Here is a 19,708-nt window from a genome sequence, read left to right as displayed (position 1 = left end):
AGTGATTAAGTGTAGTGTGTGTAGTGTTAATAAACAAGAAGATAGTTTTATTTATAGGAAAACCCTAGGGAACACAATCCCTAAAAAGGAGGAAAAGATCTTAACAAATCAAGCAAAAGATACTAAAAAGTACAAGAAGACAAAAGCAAAAGATATTAAAAGATATGCCGGCAGCTGCAGGGGATGGGGAAAAGCTGACAGGTTACAGGTCAAAGCATGGGAGGTGTCAGATAAAACACTGTTCAAGACATGCAAAAGAAGATTTCAAAAGATAATGTCAGTCACTTTTTCTGTCAACCAATAGGATTGGTGCGCATGCTGCGCCGAAAGTGGCTTTTCGGACAGATGTCGGAACTGACCTAAAGAGCTCAAAAGATAAGATATCAAAAGATACAGGCTGACCTAAACTGAAGAAAAGGCTTAAGGTCTAGCGCGAGAATATTCGAGCGCACGCGCGAGGGCGAGAGCAAACCTTAGCGCGCCGCGGGAAGAACTTAAATCCTTAGCGCGCCGCGGGAAGAACTACAAATCCTTAGCGCGTCGCGGGAAGAACTACCATTCTTAGCGCGCTGCGAGAAGAACTACAATTCTTAGCGCGTCGCGGGAAGAACTACAAATCCTTAGCGCGTCGCGGGAAGAACTACCATTCTTAGCGCGCTGCGAGAAGAATTACAATTCTTAGCGCGTCGCGGGAAGAACTACCGTTCTTAGCGCGCTGCGAGAAGAACTACAATTCTTAGCGCGCTGCGAGAAGAATTCGTCTCGCGTATCGCAGGAACAGCCGGTCTTCACGCAGGCTTCCTTGTAAGGAGTCTGGCGCGTGGAGCTGCGCAGACATCCTTAGGCGGGAAGAACCAAAGGACAAGCAAAGAGTTAAGAGAAAAAGGGGCTTCAGGCTTAAGGGTTAAGCAGAGGGGCGGGACGGCGACAAGAGAGAAAAAGAGGCGGGACGGCGGAAAGGAAATTATTATTATTAGTAAGTAATATAGAAATATATATATATATAATTTATTTAATGTTAAATTTTACAAAGATTAATAATCAAATTTTAAATCATAAAAAGAATCGGATTCGAAAACGGGTACCTGAGTCGGGTCGGATTGGGCAGTTGTCACAACAACAAATCCTATTAGACACATATCACAGCAATTAGCAAACTAATCGTTCTGATTGAAATACACCTAAACCGACTGAATGCTTAACAATACCAAACATCAATGTTCATATATCATAAATCAGTAACCACAATCATTCAGTTCTAATACATGAGAAAATACTGATAAGTTACAATACTCTACATTCCAAGAATGACTCGAGACGAATCAGCAACTCATGATCTTCAATTAGTCTTCGGCTATCGATTCAGGATGATGAACTACGAACCCCGAGGTGATTCGAGGTTATTCAGGGCTCCCGGAATCCCTCATGTCGTCCCAAGACGGCTGGAACTGAAGATATCTTATTAGGGTTTGTAAAATAGAACATATAGGTCAAAACTCATTTTTTCACGTTTTTATGTCTATCGCGTATCGCAATTGACATATACACGTTGCATCGCGATACACGGCCAAATAAAACCTCATATTCAGATTCCTCTCATTGGGAAACCCAAAATTCATATATTATCGGTCCCATAACTCATTTTCTAGCCCAAGATATGCTCGTTTTACTTTTTGGTCGCTTTTTTCAATCTATCTTGTTTAGTTTTAGCATCAGCTTCAGGTTTCTCATCCAAACTCTTCACAAATCATTCTATAACATCCATCTTAACTTTCTTATGCTTCCTATATCTTGGAGCTTGTTTAATCATCGTCATAATGGCTCCAGATTAGCTCGTTTAAGCATCGAACACCTGCAATCATAAAAGAACTCAATGTAACCGTGTTCGCCATATCTAAACTATTAAAATACATGAAATAACACACATATATACATGATTTACACCCGACCATCGCACCCCTACACTTATCTTTTGCTTGTCCTCGAGCAAACTCTAATGCAAACATCGACCTCTATTATAGGTATGCCAATTACCATCATTAATACTAGTAATGTCTAAGGTCATACATGGTTTCCAAAAATGACACTTTCTAGATTGACAACCCAATAAATACATTTAGTGCTGCTTTAGAAAAATAGGCCACCTAAACGAGTGTACTTTGTTTCTGGTTAAGGCATGCATGTTCATACCTCTCACACTATATACACTTCTCTCAGTTTAATATCTTGACTAGCAAAAGATATGCTTGTATATATCTCTGCCTTCAAGGGCCAAATATGAGCCACAACTTAATATGCTTGTAGGTCGTTCACATCTCCACCCATTAACCAAAAGTTGCATAAATTGAAAACCCTAATTATTGATTACTTGGGTTATTTTTGTTTGAGCCCTATTATGAGTTTCCCTTTAATCTTTATAATGCATTACTGATATCTTATTATTCTGATGCATAACAGTTATCAAATTGAGGTTGCCTCATAATTTCACTAGAAAGGACTATGTAGGAAGGTGACGTTTACCATTTGTGTCAGTTACACATTCTCATACAGGGTCACTTATACGAATGTTGTTTATACTTGTCCTATAAGTAGGTGAGCATTACTTACAAGATCAAGTGGTAAGTTGTCCTTAAATTAGCATGTGTGGGAACGACCCGAGTTACTCAAAAACACCATTCTACCTCATTCCGATAACCAACAATCCGTATGCATGCTAAGCACAAAACTCCGAATATACGGTAAATCGTTCAGAGTGTCTTAATAAAAAAGTGGCACTAATTTATCTATTTTGACTGGGATTTAATTTTAGTGTTTACCGAATAAGAGTAAAAAAAACACACGGATCACCCTATGCAAGATGTCAAACAGATTTATAAATTTCACCAATTATATATAGTCAGTTCGTGTAGGATATCTGAGAGCTACCTCTTTTTATGTGAAATCAATTTGATAAACATTAAAGTGTAGGAAATGGGTGTGGTTGATAGAATAGTAGCAACAATGATGGATCTAATAATATAAAGAAAAAAAATATATGAATGAATTGCAATTATATTATCACATATTCATTCACCTACATGGATTTTGTATCCATGGAGTATTATTACATCATGAAGAAGGTACAAGACTCGAAAACCCTAACTTCTAGTAAACAGCTGATACAAATCAACTGTAAAGCAATAAAACAGTAGTTTTTGTATTTTCCATCAGTTGTAGTTAGGTCTTGAGTCTTCATACTTCATGGTCTTGTTAACAGTAGCTTGTTGCAGTGGTATGATTAAAACATTGTGTTTTTGTAGCAAATATCATTTATTTATGAAACTCTTTCATCATCAAACCCTAAATATATTATTAACTTTCTTACAATAAAGAAAATTAAAATCCAAAAAATAAATATTAAAAAACAAAAAATGTAAAACAACATTCTCTCAAGCCATCGGATTGCTTTATCTGTAAATGAAGGCTTCTCACGCATTTGACCTGAATTCACGGGTAAAGGTCTCACCAAACTCAGATAGCTCTTAAACGGGTTATAACATCTCAATATATTAAAAATTAATCTCATCAAATATTTGATATGAAAATCTATAAAATAGGAGTATACTAAAAATTAATATCTTTTTTTATTTAAAAAAAGATATTATTTATAATTAAGAAACAATTTTATAATAAAGAAAATAAATGGGTAATGGGTATCACCAAACTCAGATAGCTTTTAAACCGGATTATAACATATTATTTATTTGTGAAACCATTTTATCATCAAATCTCAAGTATATTAATTATTAACTTTCTTACAATAAATAAAATTAAAATCCAAATATATATATATTAAAAGCGAATAATGTAAAACAACCCTATACGAAGGATAAAATCTAGTGGAAGTATATAAGATAATAAGTTTTATTATTATTTTTAATGAATACTATTGATTCATACAAAGAAGGTGTTTAAGATTTCTTATTTTTACCTCCTTATAATTTATTTAAATCATAAATTAAGTTACAAAGTTGTAACTTATAACTAATACAGTTACGATCTTTAATCTTCTCAAACATCTTGTAACTCTTGTAACTCAAAGTTTTATAAGTCATAAGAGAGAAAAGAAACAATCCCAACCACCTCTAATTAACTTATTTTCCGTTAAGACTCCACCTGTCCATAGTACGTCTTTCGACCACGAGTAGCTTCCGAAAGCATGGAATAAAGCAAATCCTTGAAACGTAGACAAGTGTAACTCACTGGCAGCATGCAGCAGGGCAACACCCCACGCGTCAGCTTTTCTCACCGCCATGCATGCACATACTTATCCTTAAATCAATCCCACATAACACCCTTTGCCTCTTACTTCTTTCTCCACACAACCCAACCAATTTCACTAAACATCCAAAATGATGAACAACATATTAGTCATTGTCCTTGTTCTAACCTCACTCTTAACATGCACATCTCTCCACAAAGACCACCAAGAGGTGATCGTGAAAGACCGTCATCGTGTAGTGGCGGTCGAGTACGATAAAGAAGCCGACGGAAGCACGAAAGTGTCGATTTCGCCACCAGACGCTTCCGATAGCGAGAAACAAGCACACGGAATGTTTTCAGGTCCAAGAGATCTTGTTTGTGATGCTTATGGCAAGTGCAAACACGTTTTCAAGAAAACAAAAGACGCGGTTACCAAAACCGCACACGGGGTCACCGATAAAGCAGAAGAAATCCAAGAAGCTCTGAAAGAAGCCATCGAAAAGAGCCCGCAAGATCTCGCGGGGGAGGGGAAAGATAAAGTGTCCGAAGGAGTACGGGAAAAGGCGAAAGCCAGCTTAGCGCATGGAGTCGATAAAGCGAAGAAGCTCGCCGGCGGCATGAATGAGGTTGTAAAAGAAGCTGTTTCGGATGATTTCAATGTCGTGGACTCTCCGAAAAGAATTGTAGAAGATATATCAACAAACGTGACGGGAAAATATCGAGAAACCGTGAGGAATGTACAAGAAGCGGGCCGAAAAACTTTGAATGGCATTCTCTATAAGTTTAGGAAGCTTATGTATGATGTTATATGGTGTATATTGTATCGCGATAAGATCGGTCCGCTTGTTGGTTTGATTCATATGCTAGGGTTTTCGACCGCGTACGGTATGTGCGTGTGGGTGACGTTTGTTTCGAGCTATGTTTTGGGTAGGTGCCTTCCGAGGCAGATGTTTGGAGTGGTGCAAAGCAGGATGTACCCGGTGTATTTCCGAGCCATGGCGTATTGTGTTTCGGCTGCTTTGTTGGGGCATTTACTCGGGCACAAGACCGAGTTTTTGGCTAGCAAGATAGGGCTGTTTCAGAGCTTGAGTCTTGTTTCTGCACTCTTGATGGTTTTGATTAACATAATATGCTTGGAGCCTAAAGCAACCAAGGTAAGTTTTTATGTATATATGTGTACAGTTTTTATGATTGTTGTAGTCATAGGGGTGCTCATTTTTCAACCGAAAATGAATCGACATGTGTTTATGCTTTTGACACTTTTGGTTTCCTCGCTCATGAAGCTTTTGAGCTACTGGGTAAGTCATAGTAATGTTATGACTCCTATGACTCCAAGATCCGCAAATCTAGTTAAAGATTAGGTTTTGCAATTCAAAGGGGTAGTTTTTAAAAATTAGGTTTTGCAATTCAAAAGGGGTAGCGGCACATCTTGTTTGTTGCCCGTTTGCCTTCTGTTTCGATATAATTTAATATAGTTATAGTTTGTAGAGCCAACTTAATTCGTAACCTAAAATACTGGAATTGTTTAGTTAGGCTAAACATGTTCAAAATTCGAAAAACATTTTATTTCAAAAAATTGAGTGTTGCAATTCAAAACGTGTGTGCAGCGCAGCTTGTTGTCCGTTTTCCATCTGTCTTGGTATAAACATTGTATTTAAAAATGAATTAAAACGCTTGCCAAATAAAATCCTAACCAATACATTATGGTAGTTTTTAAAGATTGTTTATTCTATTCTTAGGCAATGTATAGAAGAATGAAGTTAGAGAAGGAAGAAGGGAAAGGGATCGGGGTTGCGGTTGCAGCTAAAGGCGGGATGGATGACTGTGATGGTGTTACGGTGGCGAGGGGGGCTCGGGTTGCAGTGGATGGTGGTGGTGATACGGTGGTAAGGTCGGTTGCAAATGGGAGAGGGGTTACGGTTGCGGTTAAAGATAACGTGATGGAGAATGTGGCTGGGGTTGCGGTTGGCACGACGCATGGAAGCAATGCCTCGGTGGCAGCAAGGAGTGTAGCTGTGGATAGACAGGATGTGTTGAAGTTGAATGAGAGGTTGAAGAAGCTGAATGCGTATTCATCTGCACTGAATATGTTTACATTGGTGGCCTTGACATGGCATATGGCTTACATGGGTCAACGGCTCCAGGGGTACACAGCAAAATAGACAACTCTTGATTGACTTGTTACATGGGTTCACATATGTTTGTATAGTCTTATTTAGAACCTTTTTTTTTATTGTCTTGTTTAGTTTTGTGTTTGTTTGGGCGTGTTTTGTGCTATGGTTTACAAATGTATTATGACATATATTCAAATCTTTTTTCCTTGTGCACATTTGGGACAGGATGATATACACCATAGTATAATTAAAACATATGTTTTGGGTATGTAAGTGGTTCAGAGTAGGGCTGAAGGCTTGTTCGTTGCTTGACTTGTTTACAACTGAATCGAACGGCTGAAATTCAAACCGAACGAAAAACAAAACGTGTCAAAATCGAACCGAGCATTTCTTGATAGAACTTCGAGCATTTTTTATTTCTTTTTTACTTTAAAATTTTTAATAAGAAATAAGTTTAAAGGACGTAAATAATATATTTTGTAAACAAATTAGTAGTTTTTAGACAAGCATATAATAGATTGTAAATTTTTAAGAGAAATAAGTTTAAAGTGAGATATGATGAACATTAAATAAGCTTTCAGTATTCTGAATACTTGAATCGAATTAATAAAACTATAAAATTGACAGAATAGAAAAAAATTAAAAAGTTTTTAAAAATTAATACTTATATTTTATGTGTATTGTCTATATATTCGAGCCGAACCAAAATTGTATACTTATATTTCTTCATATATAATTATATAAAACAAATTAAAAATATTCGAGCCGAACCAAACCGAGCAGACATTTGCTCGTTGCTTGGCTCGTTTACAAACCGAACCGAGCAGAGCAGCTCGTTTACAATCGTGCAAAAAACATCCAAGCAAGCGGCGAGCGAGTTCAAACGTCGAACGGTTTGGACGACCCTAGTTCAGAGATGATACAAACCAAAACTTTTTGCTATATCACTTTCTAAGCAGAACAAACAAACAAAACATACAATGCTCCAGTTACATAACATGAATACTTAAATTTCTTATAGAACAGTCCAAAAAGCGATGGGCGTCGCATGTATAATCCAACATAAAACCTACAGGCATGTAGCATGGTTAATATCAAAATAGCAACCTATTTTCACATCTTCACCAATAATATCTAACATCATGCTTTCATTACCTAAAACTGTTCATGGTATGTTGTGTTTCATTACTCTTCATCTACCAAAATGGTTGATTGATTGCATACACCCGCATCGTTCAAAGACGCCATGTCATCATCAAGCAGTGTATATAGCGGGGAGCCCTGCAAATCACAACCAAGCACAAATTCATAATTAGATCAGTGCTTCAAATTCAAAAATTAGATCAGTGCTTATGAAGTCAAAAGTCAAAACATTTAGTCAAAGTCATAGTCATACCTCTTCTTGAAGATATAATCTTGGCTTAAAAAACTTTAATTTGAAGAAGCTCAAGCAAAGAGTCTTCAGCTTGCCAACCTTACAAAAACAAATTATTATAGTTAAAAGGCGTTGCCGTTTACACAACAAATGATAAAACAGAACCGAAAAAAACAAATAATTACAGTGGTGGTTGCGGGTAACTTTTTTGTTATTGGGGCTTTTTCACAAATTGACGGTCCAACACACTTGAGAGTAACAGCTGCAACAAACAATTTGATTTGGCCACAAAGGTTAAAGAAAGAAGTTGACTATTTGTCTAAAGACTTAAAACATTGGTCGAAGTCAAATCAAAGAAATGGGTTCATACTAATAAGTCCAGAAGCCATTTTCTGAGGGCCTGCAGGACCACTTGAAGGTCGTTCATCCTCGATTCCATGAAATGCTTTCAGCTCAGCGAATCTAATATGATTCGAGATAACATGAGTGAAAAGGATCATTGCACAAAAATAACAATTAGCATAAAAGGTTCTTCTTAATGAACGTTTTTCACTAAATGTGCAATAAATAGAGCGAACTGGATTAAGTTGACTTAAATAAATATATCCATTTCTCTAAATTTAACTAATGTGCTAAATGTAATTACAACTGCTGTTTTATTACAAAAAAATAAGCAAATCTTTTCTAATAAAATTATTTAAGAGCTTTTTAAACATTTTATACACTATGGATAACTTTAAACCTGCTTAACCCATACACCATCAGATAAAACATAACCCTAATTAAAGATTTACAGGCAAAGAGGTGTATTAATCCGCATACATCTAATACTGAGGTTCTAACTCTCTTCCCTTAACCTAATTAACTTTCAAATTAGTTGTCATTGATTTGTTTAATCATATAACTTCATCAATATTTGAACTAGACATAAAAAAACAAAAATAACTTTAATAAACATATGTCTGATGCGGCTTTGACAATACCTTGGGTGAAGCCTCTTGATCTCTTCCAGATTTTGATGCGGCATAGACATTACCAGGCGTACATACCTGCAATACAAAATAATTAATATATATTTTCCTTATCTACATAGGCCCACAACAATATAACCGTAGTCCTAATTCTGATGCACGCAGCTCTACAGTATAACATTTACCTAATCTCAGACTCTTTGCGCTCTCGAGGGGTAATCTGACGAATGACAATAACATGTATGGGTAAGGTTTAAATAACTATAAATGGCAATATACATTATATGCTCTTGAATTTACCTCACTGCCATTCAATATTTTAGCTTTTGCCAAACGAGCAATCAAAGCATATCTTCCAGTCCCACCTCTGCTTGGATCAGTTGCTGGATTCTCAGAACACCTAATGTCCTGCACTTTGAAACCAGAACATCAATAAGTCGGGATTTAACTGAAGGCTTAAAGCTCCCATAACACCCTAACGGATGACTTAAAGTAAATGTTAAATACTTAAATGTACACTAGCTTTTTAAAAAGTAAGGCATGGTAAGGAATATGGCAGGTAAAGCATATCAGATTTATAAACAAACTTACCTCTAAAGCTGGATAAGAGTTTAATGCATCAATGGAAGCTAGATCCTCAATTTTATTACCTCCTGAGAAGTGTAAAATATAAATTAGTCTACATTATGAGCAAGTTGCATATATAATGAAGACGTTTAAAAAAGGTATTAATAAAAATGAAAAAAACCTATGTGGTGGAAATTTAACTACCAATAAGTAGACAACGCAAATTTTGAAAAGGCTTAGATGGCCCTTCGTCTGTAGTAGGGTACCAAATGCGTTCTATGTTATTCTTACTCAATTGAAGCTGCTCCAAACTGAAAGCAGAACCCACATTTTTAAGGATTAGCATCAGCATATAAACCTTAAAACAGTTTAAGCCAGGAAGTAAGAAAATTATTGCTTTTTATACCATTTTAATTGTGAAAGCTTCAATATTTCACCCCAATCGGATATACAGTTCTCTTCCAAGTTAAGAACCCGAAGAGAGCAATATCCTTGTACGAAATTGGATGGCGTGGGCTGGGTAAATTAAACGCATTGTAAAATAATAATATCACGCAAAAGGACCGATTTTGAGGTACGGACATGATAAAGATGAGGATGTTACAAACCGTTATCTCCTTTATCTTATTTCCCATTAAATGCAGCTCTTCAACGGCTGGCAATGAATCTTTAAGAACTTCAACCTGCAAAGCAAGTAACTTTCATTTACATTGACCATATTAACAAGTCAAAAGAAAAGTAGGGAAGCATTGCTCACCTGAGACCAATTAATGGAAACGTTATTCAAGACTAACAAGCGAAGATTCCTCAAGTGAGAGATTCCCACCACATCATTTGACATTCTATTGTTTGTCAAATTAAGCGCTGTAACGGCTGGCAGCCCGCTGCATATAGCATCGATGTCCTGCAACATAACACAAGTTTACTCAGCTTAAATAACAATAATAATAGAACCCTTTATGTGATCTATCATGATTACAATGTTCCCTAATACCAAATGTAGATCCTAAAAGCATGAAAATGTAAATATGCAAGCAAGAAAACATACTTGCCACTTGGAAAGAAGGTTGCCAGTTAAATCGAGTTCCTTTAAATCTGCAAGAAACAAGCATAACGATAATGACACAAAATTAGGGGCAACCATATCTTGCTCTTTATTAGTTATTCACCGACATTGTGAAAACCAACACAATAAATCAAATTTCCAACACACATCTCCAATCCATAATATACCTCTCATATAGGTAAAGTAATCATGTGATAGACCAGCATACCAAAGAGAAAACGTATCAAAATTTGCATCTTGAATATATCACAATTCACAAATAACCTTAAACACCAGTGACCGAACTAGAGGTGCCAAATAATGTGTAAAATTTTTAAAGACCGAACTAGAGGTGCCAATTTTGGAGGTGCTCGGATGTGAATTTTAAAACATATGAAATCAGATCACTATTATCTCCATCTAAAGGAACACCACTAACGTGACATACGAGCCATGAAGTCCATATGGGCCAAATTATAGGCGAAAAACGGTCATATGGGTCGCATGAGAAACAAATCTTTATTTCACCAAACAAACTTTTTACAAAAGAGCTGAAACTTACTTGGTAGAGTTTTACTAATTTCAAGGGGGTCCCCAGGAGAGCTAACCCCTAAATACGATAAAGAAGCACCGGACAACTCATCGAATCGGGCCAATATATCTTCAATCTTATCAGTACCAACCAGCTGAACATTTACTCGTTTATGACTAGCAGAAAGCACGTACATTTCATCTGTAAACATAACATAACATAAAACAGAAACCAATCATACAAAATTACCAACTAATTCAAACCCCAACCGTTCAAAATTCATACCCAATTCTTCTTTAGTAGAACTGGTACGGTATCGGATATTTAGGGCTTGTAACAGTGAGACGCCAGTGCTTAAATTATGCGGGCGAGCAAAGGAAGCTGATTTGGGGAAGTGGGCATTGAAATAACGGACGCCGTTGAGTGATCCGTCGTGTTTGCCGTCGCAATTGTCCCAGTCGACGCCGACCCAGACGCCGGAATAGCCTTGTACTGGTCCGACGTACTTGACGGTGCCGATGCGGCGGTAGTCTCCAGCCCAGTGGATTCGTTGGCCGATTTTGAAGTCGCATTGTTGTGGGGTATCTGAGTTTGATGTTTGCATTTTGGTCGATTTTCTGATCAGATGCCGGTGCTTACATAGGGGGTGTTTGGCCTAGCTTTTATATTTTGGCTCTTTCTATCATTTGATAAGCTAATTTGAAGAATTTGGATTAGCTTATGTTCTACAAGTTGATAATAAGTTGTTAAATCTATCATTCTTTAATTTGTTATAGTAATAAGTTGCTTTAATAATTATTAATCCACCATCATTTGAGGGCAAATGAGTAATTTACATCCTAACACAAATAAGTTTCTTCAAATAAGCTAAAAAACCATCTTCAAATTAGCTTATATAAGCTTATAAGCATAAGCTTAAAAAGCTAAACCAAACACCAAACTAAGCTTATTTTGTAAAAAAAAACTAAAAAAGCTATAAGCATGGTTAAATAAGCTAGGCCAAACACCCCCATAGTTTTTGTTTGGTTGAGAGGGAGTTTGGTTTGGTTTTAAAACGTAACCAAAAACCGAAGGTTTGGTTTTCTATATTTTTAAAACCATTTAGTTTCGGTTTTTTTCAATACTTTGGGTTTGGTTTGGTTTGATTTTTGTTTTGTTGTTTGAGCTTGAAAACTTTCGCTCGAGGAAAGATTTTAGGCCGTAATAATGAATTTGGACTAGAGTCATTTTGTTAATCAATAACTAATTGATCGTAATACATTTGGGCTTGCATATTTGAGTGTTGTGTTTATTAAATTTTAACAAATTAGTGAAATTTACTGTCACACCCCGACCAATGAAGGCGGAAACGTCGAAGCGCGACATGATTGCTCATTGCACAACGACATTATAAAGTTACAATATTTAAACAACTCATCTAAATCCATATCATCATAAATAACACAACAATTGTTCATACAAAATGCCAAATAGATAGATAAACAAATAACTTGTTCTTTCATTTTTTAATATCCTAAAGCCAAGATGATAAGTTTTTTCAAGTAATCTAATCAAAGCTAACATCAAACCTGTAACATAGCATAAAATAGAGTTTATCAACACAAAGGTTGGTGAGTAATTTTCATAGTTTTAGACAATAAGTATATAGTATGAAATCCACAACTAGTATATGAAAACAATAAATAATAGCAACAATTTAGATAATAAAACCGTTAATCATAATACATTGACGAACCGTCAATAAGAATACATTGACGACAATAATGAAATCGTCAATAAGAATACATTGACGACACCTTTCTATATGGGGATACCATATATACTAGGAATTAATGTATGAACATACTTTGATGAGGCTGCCCGCCTTAGCATTAAAGAGGCTACCCGCCTTAGCATTCAAAAATTTGCACATAATCATGTAAAACATATAACACCAAATCGAGCATTTATTTAAGTAAACATATACAATAAGTGTTGTGGTTTAAGACTCAAGTATAAATCATTTGAATTTGAATAAGTATGCAATGCCACCCCCAAAACGAAATATGGAAAACGAGGGATGAAAAAGTACTCACATTAACAAATAACTTGAAAGATAGTGTCGTGAATAATCGGAGAGATCGGTTTAACGAGCAAGACCTATATTAAACGTGGTTTAAGACTCAAGTATAATAACCCTTTAAAAATGTAAAGTTTGCTCAAAACCGGGTTAAAGTATCTAACCTTAATGTGACATTCGTCAATTTCGGGTCTTGTTTGTATTCGTTTTTGTATTTGTTTATTATGTAAACCGACCCGATTTGTAAACCGAAGCTTATCTTATAATCAAAATGATGGATTTATGTTACAATATTGTTTCACACTTGTTGGGTCTTGAAAACATACTATTTTTATTTTTATTTTTATTTATTTATTTATTTTATTTTTTTTTTTGTTTTGTGTTTTTGTCTTGATCCATTTTGAATGAAAACTCTTGTGTCTCACACCCATATTTGACCACCAACATTACCCTATATATACACCACATTTCCTCTTCATTTTCCCTTGCTACAACTCCAAAAAAAAAACTCACTCAAACATCAAAGATTCAAGGTTATCTTCTTAAGTGTTCTTGAAGGTTTTTAGTCTTTCATCTTAATTAGTTTATGTAGCCTTATTAATACTTGTTTATGGTTGTGCAACATATATATAATATACATCCCTTGTTTACCTTTGGTAGTTACTTCTCAGATTCCGGTCGGTGAGGTTTCGGACCCCATAAGGCAAGGCTTCATGGAGGACTTCGTGTCCTTGATATATATACATCTATATAACTTGTTCATACATATTAATCTTGCTTATTTTAGTTTGTTGGTCATGTTTACAAGTTCCATGGTTATGGGTTTTTAAGAGTCTATGCTTCGGTTTAACCGTAAATAGCTCTAAACCGTAAACCGAACTTTGTTACTAGTTTTTGTTTGTTTAAACATACTTAGTGTTAGATCTTAAAATCATTTTTACAAATTCTATGGTTATGGGTTTGTAGAATCTTACCTCGGTCTTAACCCGAAACACGATCCGAACCGAAAACCGAACTTTTGTTTAAAGACTTTATTGTTAACTTTTGGTATTTTTTTATTTGTACATTATTATACAAGTTATTTAGTGTTTGGACATGTGGAAACCATCTATGAACTTGTTGTAAGATGGAAACCGAACCAAACCGATTCTTGCTCGCTTAAGACACACATGTGTGTTTTTTTTTAGCCATCAAAACTTGTATATTTCTTTAAAAATAGTTACAAATTGATTTTTAAATATTTTCTTAAGTACTTGGAAATGTTGGATCCAACTTGATCTCATAGCAAAGTTTGGACCGACAAAACCGAACACTCGCTTAACGTGCGTTGTTAGTTCTAAAACAATGGAACTACATACTTGGTTAAGTCTTATTAAATTTTATTGAGTTATCTCATAACATTCAATATTTTGGAAAGTTGACTTTAGGTTTGACCAATTATCAAGACCCGAACCGACAACCCGAACACTCGATAAAAAAAAACCTGTTTTAGTATCTTTATTCCAAAGGGATTTGCATTCTTGCATTTTACCCACCTTATTACTTAACATAGGTTGAGTAAATATTAAGGTTAGATACTTTAACCCGGTTTCGAGCAAACTTACATTTTTAAAGGGTTATTATTATAATTTCTTAAATAGTCACATTTTAAACCTTAAACTTTAATTATTTACATTTCTCAACATTTATTTTGTTTAAAGACCTTCAAGACAGCCTTTCTAAATTCAAGACTTCTTTTCTTTTTAGGAATTGTGCGTTAAACTCGTCGTTCCGACAAATCTCCAAATTATCATCTTTCAAGTTTACTACTTGAAGGTGAGTACTTCATACCCCATTTTCCATCTTTTATTTTGGGGGTGACATTTCATACTTATTCAACAAAATGCTTTATATTTGAATCTTAAACCACAAACGTAGTTGTATACTTTACCTAAATAATTGCTCGATTTGGTGTTCTATGCTTATATGCCTATGTGTTTATCGCTTTTGGTTGGTGGAACTATAAAATCATAGACTACTTGGCATCCCCTTATAGCAAGGTGTCGTTAACGTAATGCAATTAACGATAACTATAAAATCCTAGACTATTTGGCATCCCCTTATAGCTAGGTGTCGCTAATGTGTTTAGCGATATCTATTTATCCAAATTACCACTTTTATTTATCGTTTCGTATGCAAGTTTTGTGGCTATCTTTATTATATACTAATATGATTAAACTTATGAATTGCTCACCGACCTTTGTGTTGACAAACTTTATTTTATGAAATGTTTCAGGTTTGCATCTTGGTTGATTTATGATTGTGAATAAAACGACATTAAAGACCTTAGGATATTAGTAAAAATGAACAATATCAATTTGCCATATTTTGGAATATCTTGTTCATGGTTATTTTATGGATAATTGTTATGTGACATTTTCGATGTTGTGAAATGAAATGAGTTTATTAAATATTGTCACTTTAATTAGTGTCATGTGCTTATGGACAATCGTTACACCTCGGCATGTTCCGCCGCCTTTGGTCGGGGTGTGACACTTAATATTTACTCAACCTATGTTAAGTAATAAGGTGGATAAAATGCAAGAATGCAAATCCCTTTGGAATAAAGATACTAAAACGGGTTTTTTTTATCGAGTGTTCGGGTTGTCGGTTCGGGTCTTGATAATTGGTCAAACCCAAAATCAACTTTCCAAAATATTGAATGTTATGAGATAACTCAATAAAATTTAATAAGACTTAACCAAGTATGTAGTTCCATTGTTTTAGAACTAACAACGCACGTTAACCGAGTGTTTGGTTTTGTCGGTCCAAACTTTATTATGAGATCAAGTTTGATCCAACATTTCCAAGTACTTAAGAAAATATTTAAAAATCAATTTGTAACTATTTTTAAAGAAATATACAAGTTTTGATGGCTAAAAAAAAACACACATGTGTGTCTTAAGCGAGCAAGAATCGGTTTGGTTCGGTTTCCATCTTACAACAAGTTCATAGATGGTTTTCACATGTCCAAACACTAAAGAATTTGTATAATAACGTACAAATAAAAAAAATACTTTAAGTTTTACAACCAAAAGTTAACAATAAAGTCTTTAAACAAAAGTTCGGTTTTCGGTTCGGATCGTGTTTCGGGTTAAGACCGAGGTAAGATTCTACAAACCCATAACCATAGAATTTGTAAAAATGATTTTAGAAACTTAGATCTAACAATAAGTATGTTTAAACAATTACTTAACAAAACTAGTAACAAAGTTTGGTTTACGGTTTAGAGCTATTTACGGTTAAACCGAAGCATAAACTCTTTAAAACCCATAACCATGGAACTTGTAAACATGACCAACAAACTAAAATAAGCAAGATTAATATGTATGAACAAGTTATATAGATGTATATATATCAAGGACACGAAGTCCTCCATGAAGCCTTTCCTTATGAGGTCCGAAACCTCACCGACCGGAATCGGAGAAGTAACTACCAAAGGTAAACAAGGGGTGTATATTATATATATGTTGCACAACCATAAACAAGTATTAATAAGGCTACATAAACTAATTAAGATGAAAGACTAAAAACCTTCAAGAACACTTAAGAAGATAACCTTGAATCTTTGATGTTTGAGAGAGGTTTTTTTTTTTTGGAGTTGTAGCAAGGGAAAAATGAAGAGGAAATGTGGTGTATATATAGGGTAATGTTGGTGGTCAAACATGGGTGTGAGATACAAGAGTTTTCATGCAAAATGGATCAAGACAAACAACAAAAAAATAATAATAAAAATAATAAATAAATAAATAAAAATAAAAATAAAGGTAGGATGTTTTCAAGACCCAACAAGTGTGAAACAATATTGTAACATAAATCCATCATTTTGATTATAACATAAGCTTCGGTTTACAAATCGGGTCGGTTTACATAATAAACAAATACAAAAACGAATACAAACAAGACCCGAAATTGACGAATGTCACATAAAATAACTTATAAATAATAATACTCGAGTTTTACATTCAAACAGTTAACAATAAAGTTTTTAAACAAAAGTTCAGTTTTTGGTTCGGTTCTCAACTCGAGATGAAACCGAGGCTAGTCACCACATACTCAATACCATGGAACTTGACAAATATGAACAATAAACTAAAATATGCAGAAGTTAAGCAAGTATAACAAGTTATATGGTTAGATTTGTTAAATATATAAATAAGGACTACAAAGTCCTCCATGTAACCTTGCCTTACTAGCCCGACATTTCAACCGGCCGAGACCCAAGAAATGAAAGACCGAAGGTAAACAAGGAGTGTATATTATATATATGTTGTAACATCAAGCTTTAAGTATTGAGAAGTTAGTTAAAATGAAATATTAGCTTATGAAGAACAACCTTAGAATTCAAGAATTTGAGAGGGAAATGAGGAAATGAACAAGCACAAATGAAGAAGATGGGTGTGTATATATAGGGTAAGTTGAATGGGTATTTCATAAAGGGTGTTGCATGAAAATGGGTTGGTTATAGACCCAAGAAAACACAAACTACAAATGGGTCATTCAAGTCTCAATTTTGGTAGTTTTAGTCCTTTGAGTTCGTTTTGAGCGTTTTCTGGGCATTTTAAGAACCGTAAAGGGTGGTTTTTTTAGATCCAACAACTATAAAACAAATATTTAACATGCAATTCATCATTTTGATAATATCGAAAGGTTCGGGATACAAAACGGGTCGGGTTTACATTAAGAATAAAAGTATAAAATAACCCTAAATTGACAAATGTCACATTTACATTGGTTCGGTTTTTTCGATATTTTCTACATCCAAAACCAAAACCGAACCGTAAGTTTGGTTTTTACAAAAATATAAAACCAAACGGTAGGTTTTTGTTTTGATTCGGCTGTTTCGATTTGGTTTTTTAGGTTTTTCAGTTTCACACACACTGTTATAATATACATAAGTATTGATAAATAAATTAGCATTAATATTCATAAAAATATATAAAAAATTTTGTAAGAGTTATGAACGAAGCAAAAGTAATAAATGGTGTGTGATGATTCTACTGTTAATGGAATAATAGAAGCTTACAATGTTTAATGTATATCTTATAACTTTTTTACCTAAAAAATCAAATGCAGAACAAGGTTTATATAAAAAATAGGAGAATTCACACAACTCGGGAGTTTGATGGGGGGTTTAATTTTATTATGGGATACTAATCAATGGTGATGAAGATTGCATTTGCGATAGTGGCAAAGAAAGAAAATGTTATAAGTGTCATTAATAACATTGTCGGTATGAAGTATGAACTAATGAATAATGTTTTGAGTTGTTAAGAAGCAGCTTATCTTTGGAAAGCATTTGGAATCATAAGTTACTAATGTGTGTGTGTTGGGGGGGTGCCCTTGAATTTTTTTAGCGTTGAATGAATTTTCACCGTAAAAAAAATAAAAAAAAATTGGTGTGGAATGTTTCTGAAAATATCAATTAAGTTAGAAAATTGTGATGTTGTAACATTATGCTAAAAATTGTGCTTAAACTCACTCAAAATGGTGAAAACATGTCAGAACATAACTTCATCTTACTAGCTTAGATATGAACTAGTTCGAATAAAATATAGTCATAACCTGAAAATGGACAAGTTAAGGTGCTAAAGCTGACTACTTATGCAACACTATATTATTATATGAAAAAATACGCGTACACGACTTATTTATGAATGTAAGAAATGGTGAAATTCTGGTTGCCAAATACTCGTAACACCACAAGAGCATAAATTCATGATGCTCACAAGACACTTCTGTTCTGGATGTTGGAAGGCTTAAAGTCATGACGTCTAGAGTACATCGTGTTGGAGTTGTGGTATCTACCATTTAAACTCAGAACATGCCATCCACATTTCACTCAAAACATGTCATTCACAGTAAACACCCAAGACTCCTTGCTATCAAGGTTTGGATAAGCCTTTTCTTTTTCTAGGGGAATCTGTGGCCGACATATGGATGCAATTTAGAGATTGAGTGAGTTATCATTCTCAACAAGAGAAAACAGACCAAGCTAAATCATAGCTCCCACAACACTTGAAACGATCATGGTTTTGGACTGGAACAAAACCAAAATCCTAGCGTTAAGCAAAACCAAAGCCAAAAAACCTAGACTTTGAAGACCACTACACTGTTCTAAGGACCACTAGCCACGACTTGAAAGGTAGCAATCTCTTAATTTGATATATCCACTGCTTGGTCTTAAAAAGCATGTGAGAGTGAGACAGAGGCATTTTAGTCCATAAACAAAGCCAGAATTCATGCATGTGTGACGTTGCTTTACATACAACCAAAAGCTACATATCACATAACATTTATAATATCTCCTCTTTGGTTGTCTTTAAAAATCAATATTCTTCAAACCCAACTTCTAACCAATTCTGACATGGTCATATATAGTCACATTTTAATTGCACTTCTAAAACCAAAGCTACATGTCTCAAATGTAATGGCTACAATCTAATGCCAGTCTTTATCCAAAAACAAGGTCAGCACGTTTAAAACAGATATGTAATTTGCTACTACGAAAAACTTTTCACATCTAGACCTGTGGCTTTCACCAATTTAAAGTTCATATCACTTGGGCACGCTTTGAACATAATTTATACTTTTACCATAACTTATACCATCATATGAGGGGAAAAAACCACCGCACTTAATTCACAAACATAAAAATAATGTGTAAAACAAATCACATAAACGCATTGTAATTTCTGTCTGATGAATAAGAAGGCTATTGCCACTTGAAAAACAAAAATGAAGGGAGTAATAAAATTTGATGC

The 19,708-nt window shown here is 34.7% G+C and overlaps 2 protein-coding genes across 2 annotated transcripts; one reads left to right on the top strand and one right to left on the bottom strand.

Moving 5' to 3' along the window:
• Positions 1-4,391: 4,391 nt before the first annotated feature.
• LOC143627821 (uncharacterized) lies at positions 4,392-6,447 on the top strand. Its single transcript, XM_077097549.1, has 2 exons — positions 4,392-5,396; positions 5,982-6,447. The coding sequence occupies exons 1-2, from the start codon at positions 4,392-4,394 to the stop codon at positions 6,402-6,404; spliced, it is 1,428 nt and encodes a 475-aa protein (XP_076953664.1). The 3' UTR covers positions 6,405-6,447.
• A 1,085-nt stretch (positions 6,448-7,532) lies between these two features.
• Positions 7,533-11,450, bottom strand: LOC143627795 (tubulin-folding cofactor E-like). The gene is made up of 15 exons (XM_077097538.1): positions 11,132-11,450; positions 10,877-11,047; positions 10,318-10,364; positions 10,027-10,173; positions 9,878-9,952; positions 9,676-9,785; positions 9,474-9,580; positions 9,294-9,355; positions 9,003-9,110; positions 8,888-8,922; positions 8,715-8,780; positions 8,102-8,193; positions 7,917-7,993; positions 7,753-7,830; positions 7,533-7,637 (listed from the first exon to the last, which is right to left on the bottom strand). The coding sequence occupies exons 1-15, from the start codon at positions 11,448-11,450 to the stop codon at positions 7,542-7,544; spliced, it is 1,590 nt and encodes a 529-aa protein (XP_076953653.1). The 3' UTR covers positions 7,533-7,541.
• Between the last annotated feature and the right edge of the window lie 8,258 nt (positions 11,451-19,708).

This window comes from Bidens hawaiensis, unplaced genomic scaffold, assembly GCF_021521415.1.
Source record: "Bidens hawaiensis isolate Kalapana, Puna unplaced genomic scaffold, B.hawaiensis_p1.1 tig00004743_1, whole genome shotgun sequence".
NCBI classification, from domain to species: Eukaryota; Viridiplantae; Streptophyta; class Magnoliopsida; order Asterales; family Asteraceae; genus Bidens; species Bidens hawaiensis.
Note: the sequence above shows the minus strand (reverse complement) of the source record. Positions and strands in the feature narration are given on the sequence as shown.

Bases quoted from the DNA above. Each gene is read 5' to 3' on its own strand.
- LOC143627821 (XM_077097549.1), top strand. From the start codon at position 4,392: ATGATGAACAACATATTAGTCATTGTCCTTGTTCTAACCTCACTCTTA. The intron at 5,397-5,981 runs GTAAGTTTTTAT...TTCTATTCTTAG, and splicing joins TGGAGCCTAAAGCAACCAAG to GCAATGTATAGAAGAATGAA.
- LOC143627795 (XM_077097538.1), bottom strand. From the start codon at position 11,450: ATGCAAACATCAAACTCAGATACCCCACAACAATGCGACTTCAAAATC. The intron at 10,174-10,317 runs GTATGTTTTCTT...GTTATGTTGCAG, and splicing joins ACCTTCTTTCCAAGTGGCAA to GACATCGATGCTATATGCAG. The intron at 8,194-8,714 runs GTATTGTCAAAG...GAATCATATTAG, and splicing joins ATCAAGAGGCTTCACCCAAG to ATTCGCTGAGCTGAAAGCAT.